Source organism: Opisthorchis viverrini (genome assembly GCF_000715545.1).
Source record: "Opisthorchis viverrini unplaced genomic scaffold opera_v5_344, whole genome shotgun sequence".
In the NCBI taxonomy this organism is placed as follows: Eukaryota; Metazoa; Platyhelminthes; class Trematoda; order Opisthorchiida; family Opisthorchiidae; genus Opisthorchis; species Opisthorchis viverrini.
In genome coordinates this window covers 434,421-449,523 of record NW_008752005.1, presented here as the reverse complement: position 1 = coordinate 449,523, position 15,103 = coordinate 434,421, and the positions used below count along the sequence as shown (strand labels likewise).

Sequence of the window (15,103 nt, the reverse complement as noted above, 5' to 3'; positions counted from 1 at the left end):
ATCGAGTGCGTTGACAGTCCGTCAATCTTCAATCGATATCCGCCAACAGTTCTCACGGCAAGCGCGCACGGTCTGTGTTCAGCTTGGTTCCCTCTTTGCCTCAGCGATACGCCTGCCCCAGTACCAATCAAACATAGCTCCCTTTTCCCGTCTACCTCGACAGTGGCTTGTATGGTAGCTTGTGTCAGTGCGCTAATCGCGACCCTCCCAGGAAAAGAGGAGTACTCTAAAGTTTTATTGTGTACACGTGATCGGCTACGGGGACACTGATTCTTCCAGTGGCCAGGCCTGCCACACATGTAGCACCGGCTGGATCAAGCGTGCATCCGCGATTCCATCTTCACGGCCGTCAGCTGTTCGGTGAGTTGGCCCACCCTGGTCTGCAGTTCCTCCACTGTTCCTCCCTGTTCTCCTGCGACTGCAACGTGGCCAGTGATTCCTCGGGCAGCTCCCGGGCCAGACGCACCAGCTCCTCCACACTCAACTGACCAGTTGCTCGTGCCAACCGCAACTGGGCACCAAGCGCGGGCTGAACACCTTCGACGAACTGATCCGACAGCAACTGGTGTCGCGACACTCCGTCCGGCATCGGCAAAGCGCGATCCAACAACTGCTGTAGACCGGCGAAGAACACGGTCGGGTCAGATCCCGGTGCCATCCTGGCCGTCTTGAACCGCCTCATAGCCTCCTGGTGGTCGGCCGGCGTGTCGAACTCCGCTGCAAGGGCTTCCTTCGCGGCGGCCCAGTCCATCTTCCGAGGGCCTCTTCTGGCCGCCCTCGCCCGGCCCTTGAGGAGGGTCTTCAGCGCTGCCAACTTACCCCGGTCGGTCTCCAAACCGGCAGCCTCCGCAACCTCCTCAAAGTCCTCCAGGAAGGTCCGAAAATCCCCATCCTCAAATGGTTGCGGCCATGGGATCCTCATCCTTATCCTGGTCACGGCACCAAATGAAAGGAAGAAGGCCCTTGCTGTGGAGCTATTTATTCGGAAATGCCAACTGACCGGTTACAGACCATTGAACAGGGAAGCGAAACTCTAATCTGCATCTCAGTTCCAAAAACTGGACACAGATCTTCTCCCGAAAGAGTCTTCCTAGAGATTCGATGCCTCCACCCATTCGTTGGTCAAATCCAAGCAAATGTTCCACAGTGGTCCCACCAATTCCGCAACAGAATTCCATTTTTCAATCGACCCAAAGTGAAATTCTACGAACAACACATAATACTCGCGTGCGTCCCGATCAGTAGTATCACCGTTACACTAGTATGGTCAGGTTCGTTGATTATGGAGAAGACGTCTGGGCTTGGAGCACAGTCGACACATAGAAGCTCGTCTTTCTATTGGCCAATACTCTGAAATAAGACTTAACACTGAACATTTCGGTAAACCGATTACTTTGTATGGATGTGCTAACGGCACCGAACTTCATCAATGAAACACAATATGTGGCGCCGCGCTGAAGAGCTTGCGCGACAACGCAATACTGAACAGGAGAGAGTAGTCTTAAAACCATCAGTATGATGGACCACGTACACCAAGTCAATTGGGGACTGATGAAGCGTGCCGATTGAAGCTTGATGAGACGCTCCAATCATAGGATGTGTCCAATTCACGTTTAGGTGGCGGGTTTATTGGGGCGAGTTTCAAAGCCGGTGAATGATCGAATGTTATATACCATCTACCATAGACAACTAGATGACTGATTTCATCGGTCTCATAATTGTGCACAAACCTGCAGCATGAAATACGACCTTCTGGCAGTTCTTCGAATGTTTTCATGATAGGCACACTAGACAGCATCAATAGTTTATACTTGGATTAGCTACATGGCGGAGTCACGTGATCTGTAGATCAGACAGATGAATCACCCAACCTGTTAGTACTAGGTTAACTTGGGACTTTCATTAGTTGATCAAACGCACTGACAACACAGTTCGTCATCCAACCAAACAACGAGGTCCATTGTGTTGAAAATTCGCTTCCAAAATGCAGTTAGATTTCCGCGCTTCTAGTGGATTTAATGAATCATTTGTTAGCAACCGTCTCGCATTGCCTATTTTCTGAACCATTCTGAAATTAACCAACAAAGTCAGCGAAAAAAGGTCACCGTTCTAAAAGTGTACTGACCAGATTTGTGAATCCAAGCGAGCAAATGTTTAACTCCATATACGTTTCACTTGATGTTCAGGTGAAAAAAACTGAAATCGTTCAGCTGTAACACCTGTCTGGTGCCTAGCCGCCATGCAATCCGAAGGAAGCACGAGGGCTCGGTTACTGCCAGGTTGCCCAAGCCCACACAGGGGAAGTCGAGAGGCAGAGGTCGAGTTCGAACCACAGACCTGAATGTCAGTAAATTCACGCTATAACCACTTGAACTAACTCGCCCCCGTGTTCAGGTACGCGATATTATTGGTCAGTGTCCGGGGGCCAAACCTACCTAGTATGCTTCCAAACTCAATACGGATACTGTCCCTTCGAAAAATCTCCTTCAGGCGTAAAACTATTATCGTGCGGAATATGCCTGGTTTCCAACGACCATCAAAATAGACAACAATATATAATTATATTCCAGTGTACATTTTGTTTCTCATTTGGCTTTCCATTCAAGGACAGAAAACGCATGAGCGTTTGTTAAAGACTGTCTTAAAACAAGAATCTAACAGATGTTCCAATAAATTTGAGAATAGATTCAGCACCAAGTCTCCCTAATACAATATGAAGAGACCAGTCGTCCCCTTGTCTAGGCTTGGGCAACCTGGCAGTATCTCGGCTCTCGCAATTCCTTCGGGTGGCACAAGAAAGATGTTATAACTGGACGATTATTACTTGAATTTGAATTCGAATTCTTCGCAAATTTCAACACTTCACCGATACAGGCTTTTTTAGTCATTTTCTACGAACTTTTAACAACAGTTCCATCTAGTCTATGTGCATGACTTGTTTTCTTTCATTTTTTCATGATTCACTGTCTGTCCTAATGGCCGCTCAATCTGAAAGTTACCTGTCGACACACTGCTTATATATATCTACGTAATCCAGTTAGATTTAGCTGAAGTATGACTGTTCATGTTGTGAAAAGTCAAACGGATATGATCGTGTGCTACTTTCGATATTTGTTCTGAGTAACTCCCGCCAACCCATCGGTTTTACCATTACTATTGGCACCCTGCATTCAAAAAGGTCAGAAATACAAAATACTATTTTGATTTTCTATGGAAAAAAATGTTGGCAGCTCAGGTAGCGTAGATGGTTGTGCCAACAACTAACCCACCGCTACGCACCACTACGCTCCCCAATAACGAACTGATGATGTCAACTCGATTGATGATGAAATGGTTGCAATCCAATTGCCCTGCTCAGCGAACAAGCCGAGGACCAACTATCTCGATTCCATGTCAAGTGACATAATATCAGTATTCTAGAAGAAGTTAACTCGTTGTTTTCAGATTCATTAAGAAAAATCCTCTTTGGCTAGTGACTGTCGCGAGCAAGCTATCGTATAAACTTGTTTAGCCGGTCAAGAAAGTGGAGAAACTAATCGGAATCGTTTGATTTCAGTAACCCTTCAGTGGTTGAGACCGCCGCCGATAACAGAGGAAAACATCGTATGGCTCAACGGAAAATCCCCGGCCAGCTGTGTAATTAACTTGCAAGCAGACAGAATGTGGGGTCCTCATCCATCAAACATACAGACTCATCTCATCTGAGGTGACGCGTCCTCAAGAGAAGATCCAGTGACTATTCATATGCTCAAAGTAGTAGGGAAACTTTGGTGTAAATTCCAAATTTCCCTTTGCGATAATCTAAACACTGGCCGAATCTGTATACCTGTGGCTTTCAACGAAGTTTTTGAGTCACAAACACACTTGAGAAGTTAGTGGGAGCTACTGACTCTGTTCATGAAATAAGGTGCCATTATCTGGTTTAAAATTACAATGAAAGTACCAAAGTACACTCTTTAGGTGAGTATTGTTTCAAAAGAATTTGACTTTTTAAACTGTGCGCCAGATACTACTTCTACTGATCACAACTGTACACGACAGTTTAGGACCAATGGAAGCACAATCCCTGTCATAAGTTGCATCGTGAACACCCTAGTTTGGTCCGGTCCGCTAAGTCTATTCCAGAAAAATCTGCAATCTAAGGTGGCATACTTTAATGTCAAAATTTTGCTTCACTTCACTTCACACTTTCGTGAGTAAAATGGTTGTTTACCGAATTCGGATAAAAGGTCAAGACACTCAACCTTATCTTTCTTTTCCATTCCTGATTCGTCAGGAGTCCGTTGTTCGTCGTGGTTCAGCAAGGCCAGTGACCGAGCGCATGCCTACTATCTTACTCCAAGTGCTTGTTTGTCAAAGCGCGTAAATTTTCCACTGATTTTCACTGTTTCGCAACCGACCAATCGGAATCAGACAGGACCATGTCCGGATCATATAAATACTGTATTTCATTTTATCCGTAGCGGTTTGAGACACTTGAGTCACGACGATGAATGTGCAACTCTTCATTGTTTTTACAATGTGCTTTCTGACTATAACTGGTGGCCAAGCTGTTGAAGTGGAACGCACGTAAGTCACGCATGCGAAACGTTGATTGTGTTTTGTCACTTCTGAGACAGTGTTGAAACCGGCCATATTCTTAGACGCAAAATACTTTAGCGATGCGCAATAAAATTTCCGAGGCTCCCATTTCCAGTTCCAGCTGCAACGATAGTTTAGTTCGCATTTGAAATAACTAACGGTTAAATCTTTGTTCTGCGATAACAGGTTTCAAATGCGTGAAGTCTCCCAGTTCCAACCGATGTCAGTGGCATTCTTCTAGTCAGTTTCTATCCAGATTGCCTGAATGAATGTCTGGAGGTGTAGGCAACCTCGGAATGATTGTGGTAAGCTAGCACTAAGTCCCTTCCTCGTCCAGCTTCACTCTTTTCTTTCCAATAAATCATGTTTGTACGGCAGTGAAGAATTGGCGTTGAACACCGATGTCATACTGTCGATTATGATGATGATGATGATGACGATGATAATTTTTGGGCCTGATCCGTCACTCTCCTAGACAAACTGATTAGTCTAGCCTTTCTTACACAGCGGAATTCTGGAGCGAAAACGATGCAAAGCCCATCGTTCTGAAGTTAATTATCTCAGTAGCTGAGGAATATCTAAAAACCTACCAATGTATCGTTCCAAGAATAACTTACGTGTTGTTATTCATGTTGCTTCTAAGGTGGTCCAAACGCAAAGGTTTTAGGACAACATTCGCAAGAAAATAATTAATATTCAACTTGGATAAAGCTCTCAAAAATCAACCGATGGTTGTAGGCTGTAACAGTAGTATATTTTGCAGTTTAGAGTTCGAAGCCATCTTGTATGCATGGCCTCTCGTCAGTTTATTTGTGAACTGTTTATTTAAGTTTTAGTTCACAGGCTGTTACAGTATCCTTGCCATACCTGAACATCAAATTATATACATGCCCCCGTTACTGTACGGTCTTCTTAGATAATGTATATTCATTACGAGGATAGTCAAAATCAGAAGATGACACACGTCACGGCAGCCGTCAATAAATCTGATTGACCTTTGTTCAAACACCTGGCCAACTGTTTCCATCGCATCTGGCTGTATTGTAGGGCAGATTTGTGTAAGCCCAGCCTTCAGATTTACAAAGGTGCATGTAAGAGAAGGACATCGGAAAGTTAAGAAAAAATCATCCGGTTCTGAATGGCATTCAAACTTACTGCACACGCTAAAGAACCAGTTTCAAGCATTCTTTTTCCAAATGAACGGCAAAAAGGGCAAGCAGTGAGCCCAAGATCTTTCTGAACATCCGTATTTCAGGCAAAATATTGGCTGGATTTAATAACGTAAGACTGTTGAGCACACTCTTCAGGCCAACAACAATTTCCGCGCTTATTTTCCGGGAAAATCACTCTGAATTGCCGCAAAAATAATCGTAAAATTACCACAGTCTGAAGATTTCTTTTCAATTATGCTCTTCTTTGTTATGAAAGGCATTTCGTTCTCACTTTCATTGGGCCTGCTTTAACTAAACTTTTATCAATACCTTGACAAAATAAACGTCAAAGAAGTAGTATCGTCGTTATTCCAGAAGAAGACAACTGTTCAGACATTGAGGAGGTTTCTGTTGTCTAAGACAAAAAGCGCAAAGAATTGACCTAGTTCCAATGCACCTTAGGGATTCTGTGGGGGTTCAGCCTCCCATCAAACTGCGAAAACAAACAAAATCCTTTGCGTTTCATAGAACCATCAGTGAAAATACTGAATGATAGAATTTGTAACACTGCTAGTGGGTTTTTCCGCAGATTGCTTGGGTCACCTCTGAACTTTTTGATTCATTACCACTTTAGAAACTGGATGGCTCGAGAAAGAATTTGCTCTCAATGCTGGGTGAGTTCCCGTTTGCCTTCAAGAGGGTTACTTGTGGAATATAATTATACAACGTGCAAATTTTTACTGCTTTTTGACCTATGTAGTACAAGCTAATGGTATATTTTTGATAACTCTTCCAGTGGCGGTTGAACTGGACATAAGTTCGATTAAAAGAGAAGAACTGAGTGCCTTCTGACACCCATGAATATGGTCGCAGCCTCATCATTCTGGTTCATTTACCACGTGTTTTATACTACTCATTTGCATATGGGTAGCCTCATATTTTGTTGAATTTCTGCCCACAGCACTCTCACTCGGGCCTTCAATGGGCAGGAAACAGACAGGAGAACATACGGTCTTACTGATTGGAATTTCTTACACAAATAACAACCGCCGTAATCTTACGTATGATAATGTCCTAACTGTACTGCCAGGTGAAGGGACTGGTCTGGAATAAATGTGGTGATGAATTTCGGACAAAAGCTGGTGGAATCTCCATTCTTTGGGTACATTCACACTGTCTTAGATTTTCCTAGGAGCAGGGCCCTAATTTCGGTGCAAGAACTTCCAATAGATTTCTGATTTTCAATTACCCATGCATGTCTATTTCAATCATCTTTTAGGCACCTAATCAATGCATTCTCCTCCTTCTCTTTCTTAGAAATATTGCTCAGACGCAACCGAAGAAGATTTTCTCCTTGGTCTTCCAGTTAAACGACGTGATCGATTCCGTGGCTGATTCTCAGGCGAAATAATTTCCAATGAATAGAATACTGCGCAAATAAAACAATTTTACCAGAAAACAAAGCGATGCTGTTTTCTTGTCCTCGGGTATTTTGCGAGTTCATGCAATACTTGATAGGCAACTTTTCTAGTTGTGTGGTTCCGCGCTATTACTCTACAGGAAAACTTGAGGTTTTCCGACTTTTCGTATCAGTGGTAGTCACCAGTTCGAAAACTGACTACTTGTGTTGAAGAAGTTATCTCACTGCACAGACAGACCCCACTGAATCTTTTGCAGTTGATTTTCCATAAACCCATGGCCCGTGTAGGCCAGGTCTTCTAACTCAAGACTCAACCACTCATGCAGTGGGAATTCCACGCTAACTAATTGTACTATCTCGATTATGCTCTGCGGGTGAAAACTGAGTGTCTACTGGGACAAGCATTACTTTTCTTGTTACCCAAATATAAGTGCAAGCCTACAAACACGATAAACGCGGCTCTGCAGAAGAGACTTGAGCAGTCTTGGAATATTCTGGGGTTGCTGTTAAACGATGGAGTAGGGTGAGCTCTGCTTGAATCCGTCGATGCCTGGCTATAGAGGCTGCGATATACGCGTGAATACAGTCACCAATTAAGTTAGTGCAGTGTAAAACGTAGATAGTAGCTGGTTTTGAGCAAGGCTTTAGACAACCAAGGTTCTTGGTTGAGACGACGAATAGCTATCGTTCAACAGGTAATTAATTTAGACTGTTACAACAGACCATAGACCGGATGAACCAAATGTCACCCTGATTGAGCCAACTCAAGAAATGCTCGACAGAATCCAGTAGCTGAGACGACCGACAGACCAAACCATTGAACCACTTGTTTAGATACCTTGATGCAAATCACCGTGAATCTCCGATAGTTCGGAATTAATAATCAAGGGATGTTGGTGAGGTAATGTAATTCAATAAATAAGCGTTGCCGCGTTTTGAACTGTTCTCTTACGGAACTTTAGGGCCGTATCCAAGGAAGGACACTTGTTTCTTGGCTGTAAACGAACTTGTATCTTGCTGCTAGACCCCGAGTAAAAACTTGCAACCTCTTTTTTCTTGATTCGGTACTTCGTTGAACGGCCACAACGACGCAGTTTAACTCACCCCACAACTGAAAACCTAATGGCCAACAACGAGTCTTCAATTTCAATTTCACCTCTTTCTTTCGGATAATTGGCGCTATTCTCGGTGTATCGGAAGCCTGTAATGTCATTGGTAATTGCGTGATACCATTCTTAGGTGTAGATCTGCAGTTTTCGATTACAAGTTCTATGCATTATGTTCCTAGAGCAAATCAAGTGAGCAGCTAGCCGGCATAAAATGACCGTCCAGCCAAACCTTCATAATGAAGGTTTAGATGTCGTCCATCTGGCATATGAAACTGGGTGAGATTTCAGAAGCAAATGAGACACATTAGTTTGGGTCTAATGAACAAATCAGTGACACACTACATATTAAGTGTGAAAAATGAACCTGCACACCTAACGAATCGCCCGTTTGCCAGCTCCGGATTTCAGGTCATGTTCAGCTACAGTTTACTGAGTTCGCTGGGCTTTAGTCTGTTTCAAGATACAGAGTTTACTTGAAAACGGAACACACTACTCGTACAGCTGCTCATACTTATTTGAGAACCAGTTTTGTTCTTTTTGAAACCTTACTTCACCCCTGAGAAAGAAAAATAAAGCGGAAACCGATCGGCTGAGATGCAACAAAGTAGTCAAACGAAGTTTGGACACAAAAGACGTCCTTACTAGGACACTTCAGACGAATGCGGCTTATTTCAGTCACACAGATCTTTGACTATCAGCTTTTTGCTTCTGACCATAGGAACGGGCGTTCATGCAGCAGTCTATAGCAAGGTGAGTTTGATAAGCCATACGTCACAGTGTTACAAAACCATACATTTTGCGATTTGGTTGCATTTTTCAAACATAAACCTTTTTATTACAAGAACAGTTATAATAATGGTCGACAGCGACAACATGGAAAAAAGAAGACGGAAAAGGCGCCACGCTGTTATACTGAGCGAGATACTGTTTTACTTCTTAATTTACTGGCTTCATTGAGTACAGCTTCATAAAGTCTCAGTACTATATTGCGTAAGCTACAGAATACTTGGATTCAGTTTCATTCTTCCGGCGAACTGTAAAAAACACATGTTGTGATGCGTAAAATAATTTGTTGAACCGAAAAAACGATAACGCCACCTCAAACCGGTAGTGAGAAAATTAGACAATTTAAAGACCATTATTTTTTGAAACCGATACCTAATACTCCAGACATACTCGGGTCCAGTTTCTTATTTGGCCAACAAGAGGTCCGTTAGAATGAGAGTTTTCTGACTTATAAAAGAAACTTCCCGTCACGGAAAATTGTCGCCAGGACTAGAATCAAGAATGTGAGTCAATCGAATGGAAGCATGAAAATGGCAGAACCTCCATGACTTTGTCTTATTCTTTAGGTATATCCATTTCTTTGCTCAGGTGTAAATAAGCTTGCTTGTTCAGGCACGAAAAGTAATGGGCTTCCGACGCTCGCATGGTTTATCAGATGTCTGAGGCTCGAATCCCGATAAGTCCAAAGATATACACTACTGATTAGCTCTAGTAAGAGCAAAACCCGTGTTCGGTGCTTTCCATGTCTGACGTGGTTTCACTAGAAAACTGTTCCAGAACAGAAGCGTGATGGTTTGAGTCAAAGGGACGTGAATACGAATTCTGAAAATTCCCGACAACCTGAAATCAGACCCGATTTGCCGATGGAATGGCGCATTCCTTCCTCTGTCAGCTAAGGCAAAGTTTCGCAATTACCGGACGTTTATTTACTCACCACTTGTTGTTCATTTATGGCATCCGTCACCAGAACACCCGTTGTCTAAACCATTCGATTGCCCAAACCGTAGCTTTATCTACCGAAAGTGTGCCCTAATTTGTTTGCCGGTAGCCCACCATTTCATCTGGCTCTATCAAATGTGGGTTCATCCCGTTATTTATATTTTCGACTTTCTGGTTCTCTCTCTAGATCGGTGAGAATCCAGATCTTTTGTCACTTATACCCAAGGGGTACTTTACTCCACTCTAATATTATTGTTCAACTGGATGTCAGCGCTCACAACTTTTGGGACTTTTGGCAGCTTGGCTGTGCACGTTGGTTACTGGGCTTTTTTATCGAGCTTATCAATCGCCTTGCCAATCAACAATCAAGATAGGGGAACAAGCATACTTCTAGACAACCCTCAACATTGGTGGATCTCAACAAAACAACGATCGAAAGTAGGCAGCTCCTTGTGAGTTAATCCACAACCCGAATTTAGATTGTAGGAACAGTTAAATGGATCATTTTCACAGTATGAGAAAAGTGGACAACCAGTTCATTTCCATTAGAAACTTCTGACATTCTTTTGAGAAATAAACAGAACTGGTACAAAAACAACCAGTAAGTTCAGCAAAGGGTTGCGTTTGTAAACCTCGGCTGTTTGACTCGGATTTCAACACGAAATACGGCACAAATTGTTCGGTGTTCATGGACTGTTTTGACCGTCATAGCTGTCTTAGTTTAGTTAGCAACTTCTCATTTCCTTTCTGTGTACATACGGAGAAATCAAGTAACCAGCTTGTCACTGAATTCATGTAAAAGGAACAAAAACATCCTATCGAACTCGGGTCATTTTTGCCTGTCAGCTTAATTACACCTATTCGCGGCAAGTCCAAACGAATTTCCGTTCTTTCGTGTTCAACCATCCAAGATAGGTTTGATTGACAGACTGATTCGCGCTTTTTCAGGTGGTAAGCACACTCTTGTCGTTTTATGAGCCATTACAATGAAAGGTATTCCAACGGAGAATCATTCAAACTGACAATCGGTGGTGAGCGGAATTCCTTTAGGATGGACAGCTTTCGCTCCGTTTCAGCAATTTTCATACGAGCTATTTAAGACTAAGGCAACCGCTGAATGATTTTCTGCTAGCCTAAGTAGACTAAACGGTTGCCTTTTGGTCGCCGAAAACTTTGAATAGCTGCCTTCTAATAAACGAGAGCGAATGCAAACGTCTCGTATCAAAAAAACTCTCCAATAGGAACATCGATTTTTAACTCCGTAAATCGCCGTTTCGACCAGACAAAACGTCCATGGAAACCACTGATGAACAAATGCCGCACAAGCACTCAACAGGTACTCTCCATCTGCCAAAAAAACCCACTTAGTTTACCGGCAAAATATGCCAATAAGCACGCTCCAATGATTGGCTGTTTTATGCAATCATCCACTTGTCTAATGTTGATTCTCAATTGCAGGGCACTCTGTTTCTCGCTTTTGTATAAGACTATATTTGACGGCCAAAACGAGCAACCTTACTACTTTGGTCTACTATACATAATCTGGTTGTGACATCCGTTCGCATGAATAAGGGCATAACACATGAAGCCATTTCTGACGCGCATTGGTCTGTATTCAGACTAGTCCAGTTGCAACCAGAGCATCACTACCATGATTTTTGACTAGACTGAAAAACTGCATAGCCCGTTGTGGAACCAAGGTAAGTTGAGGTGGTGCACTGTGGTAAGTGGCGATGTCAAGTCGTAAGTTAAGGGCAAACGGTGGATGTGCCAAATAGTCAGCTGTTGAATGAAGCTGTAGAATACCAAATCAAGGAATGACTTTGGAACCTGATTTCGCTCACATATGGGATCGACAAACAACTCACACGTGTGCTACCAAACGGCTTGACGACCCCGTCTTTGTCCCAATAAAGAGCGCCCGCAAGAATTTGTCTGTTGTGACGATTCAGAACAGCTATAGCCAGCTGGATTTTGGGCTTCAGTGGAGGATGCTCCAGGAGTGAGATGTTACCAGGTTTGTTCCAATGGCTCTCGGAAAAGTTCATAAGCACATTCAGCGGAACAAATATAACCACGTCTTTTCATATCCAGAGGTGGATTACAGAAAGACAAAACATCCTTGCCACAGAGTCCCTTGAAAAATCTACGGTGGAATGAGTGGGTACACAGTGATTCGACCTTCTCTGAGTCACAGTTTGTCGAAATTTAGGGAGACAAGGTTACAACATTACTGTATCACGGTACCGTTTTAATTTTTGGTTCACAAACGAGTTTGGGTAGTCAAACGTGCCAACAAATCTTGCTGATGTCCCATCATAGCTCAGTTTCAAACGTAAAAGGATACTCAATCCTTCCTCATATCCTAATGTCAGTCTTTGAGACCATTATATGACAGGCGATTTTTTGTAAAGTGAAGAAACAGCTAATTGCTTTCTCTCTCATGCTTAGCTAATATATCATTCTCCATCAGTGCCTCCTTGAATAGTGCTAACCGTACTTGAAAAAGAGAAAGGAGTCACTTGAGCAAAGAAGACCCCAAGACTCACCGCTCTTTTGGTATCAAACCAAAATATACTACGAGAATAGTGGTGTATAATGCTGACGAAACATGCAAGTAGTCTTTTGATGTAGGGTGAAGATTACTACGGAAATTGTAGAACTGTTTTGCAGTGTTTCTTCCCTGCTTCTAAATAGTCAATGAATATCCAGGAAAGTTAAGAGGGACGCTTGAGAATGTCAAATTTTTGAAGACTGTTCATACGAGACGCGTTTTTCCTATCTAACGACTTGTAACTGCTTAGTTCGTGTTTGCTAATATATGACTTCGCAGCGAAGGGCTTTCCCGCTTTCACTAATACCTATCGGTTTCTCAGTATCCTTCCCTTTGGATGGACACACACGTGGAACTAATGAAGGGTTTGTGTGGCCTAAGGCCTGACCAGATACAAGAGCAGAACATGATCTTGTCACAGTGCTAATGTTGTCATCAGACCTGTAGTATGAACGTAAAGTTTCCATCCTTCACCACTGATTTTGCTTTACGACGGAGCTACGACAGGTCAAGTTCAGACCTTTCTGGTCCTGTGTACACACGACGGTTCAGTTCACAGTTGGTACGGCAGTTGTTTTTCTTGACTCTCTGTCCCCGAGTGTGCACTTTTCGACTTGAATGATACTTACCGGTCACCAAAAAGCACATTAAACTCTACAGTGACCTATTCGTTTCCACCAAAGGCAATAGATATGAGCCAGGAAGTACACCTGCTGCCAGTAGCCTATAAAACCGCAAACAAAGTTTGGCATTTCTGCCGTCAAGCAACAGGGGGATACAGTGTGTCTGGGCACTGAATTCGACCCCCCCCCCCCCCCGGGCAACTCCTCATCTATGGGTACCTCTCATTTGTGCTCACTTACCACTGTCACTGTTGGTTCTATGCTGATTACGACGTAAAGCTGACGGGTCGTTGGAACCAACTTGCGCATCTCCGCGAAGATCATAAAATAACCCGGTCCATAATGAGACTTATTCTCTTTATGGTTTGCCACCCAAATCCAATAACTTGAGTGATGTTGATTTTTCTACCTCGTTTTCTCTGTATTCCCCGTACAACTTTGTCTTTGGTCAGCAAAACTTGGGCGCCATTTCTCACAGTTGGCCGAGAAAGGTACCTGGTACAGGGTAGTTTGTAAAATACTGCAAGGCCAGAATCAGGGACATCACTGGGACGATGCCAACCTCTAAAGACATTCACATGTCTTTTTCAGGGATGGGCGAGGACAACTCCGGTTTCCACCGGTTTGCACCCAAAAGTCAACCCAAGATTCATGACCACACTGGAACATTGTACATGGCTCTTCCTAGTCGCGTCCTTTCATTCACTAACGTTCATTTTTTGTCCCGCTTGTTACCTCATTTTCAGTTCATCCGATGATATTTCCCCTGTGGATTTCGGTTGAATTCCCCATGAAATCACCTAGAAAATCGGTCAGCTTTAAAAGGTATATCTGGAAGAAAATCTAGCTTGAAGAAGAGCAGCTTCGCAGTCGAAAGTAGTGAGTAGAAAATCAGCAATAAATAACTCAAATGTCTGCTATTGGCATTCGAGGTGAGAGAAGTTGAATATATATTTTCTGCAGGTTTCATACATCGCAATGCGCGGACTAGGCTCCAGCTTGGCTGATTCAGTAGTCTAGTGTTCACATTAGGTGAGAGCGCTACCGAGTAACGAGTCAAAACAGCAGACCCGTGAGTTGAACTCAGCTGGTTACGAAAAGGAATCCAAACGACCGGATACGGAAGATGCATGACAGTCACACCGTCGTCTCAGTACCTGCAATTGTGTGCACTATTGCTGCGTTTGTGTGGCCCTCAATCACAATGAACACAGTAGAAAATATTGCGAGTCCAGTTCATCCACCCTTGGTGTAGACTCACCAAAATAATTGCATCAGTGTACAGTAGGACTAACGTCAAAATGAAAGGAATATGGACGTGAACTTGCCTAGAATCTGCTAATCTTCTCGTGACGTCATCAGTTTATTAGTTCACTTGATCACATCAGGATTTCAAATCTTACCACTGCCCCTATATACAGCGGAAAAGTATTGAAACGGGAACACACGTAATGCACACTTGAGATTCATATCGTTGTCAAGACAGTGGACATTAAAAACGATATGGAAGACCACTAACTATCACGTAATCCGTAATGTTTGCCAGCATATCGTCGCGTTTCGGTGAAGGTTCTACCTTCCAAGTAAAGTTAGTTCGAGCTGGACTCACCCTTCAGCTGCTTTAAGCCTAGATGGAAATCAACTAACTGCAGTTGACTTTTCCACACAACCTGATTGCTTGTAAATGATCGGACTACTCCGTCTGTTCGACACGAAACCGCGACCTCATCTGCGCCGTCCCATTTGTTACTAGTCATAGAAGTCACTAATGAACTTTTTTAATTTTTTGTAGTGTACATCACAAGAAATGAAAGATCCTCGTTTTGATTTCTCGTTTATGTTCCATGGCTAGGTACAGCCGGTTTCCAGGGCACTTTTATCAAGAAATTGTCTTTTTGTGTATCCACCAAATGGGGACAGGTTTTCTGAAAGGAACACGA

At 43.2% G+C, this 15,103-nt stretch overlaps 1 protein-coding gene across 1 annotated transcript; it reads left to right on the top strand.

The window, feature by feature from the left end:
* Nucleotides 1-4,477: 4,477 nt before the first annotated feature.
* Nucleotides 4,478-7,187, top strand: T265_15095 (hypothetical protein; the record flags this gene model as incomplete). Its single annotated transcript, XM_009176552.1, has 3 exons — nucleotides 4,478-4,569; nucleotides 6,367-6,406; nucleotides 7,050-7,187. The coding sequence occupies 3 exons, from the start codon at nucleotides 4,490-4,492 to the stop codon at nucleotides 7,125-7,127; spliced, it is 198 nt and encodes a 65-aa protein (XP_009174816.1).
* Between the last annotated feature and the right edge of the window lie 7,916 nt (nucleotides 7,188-15,103).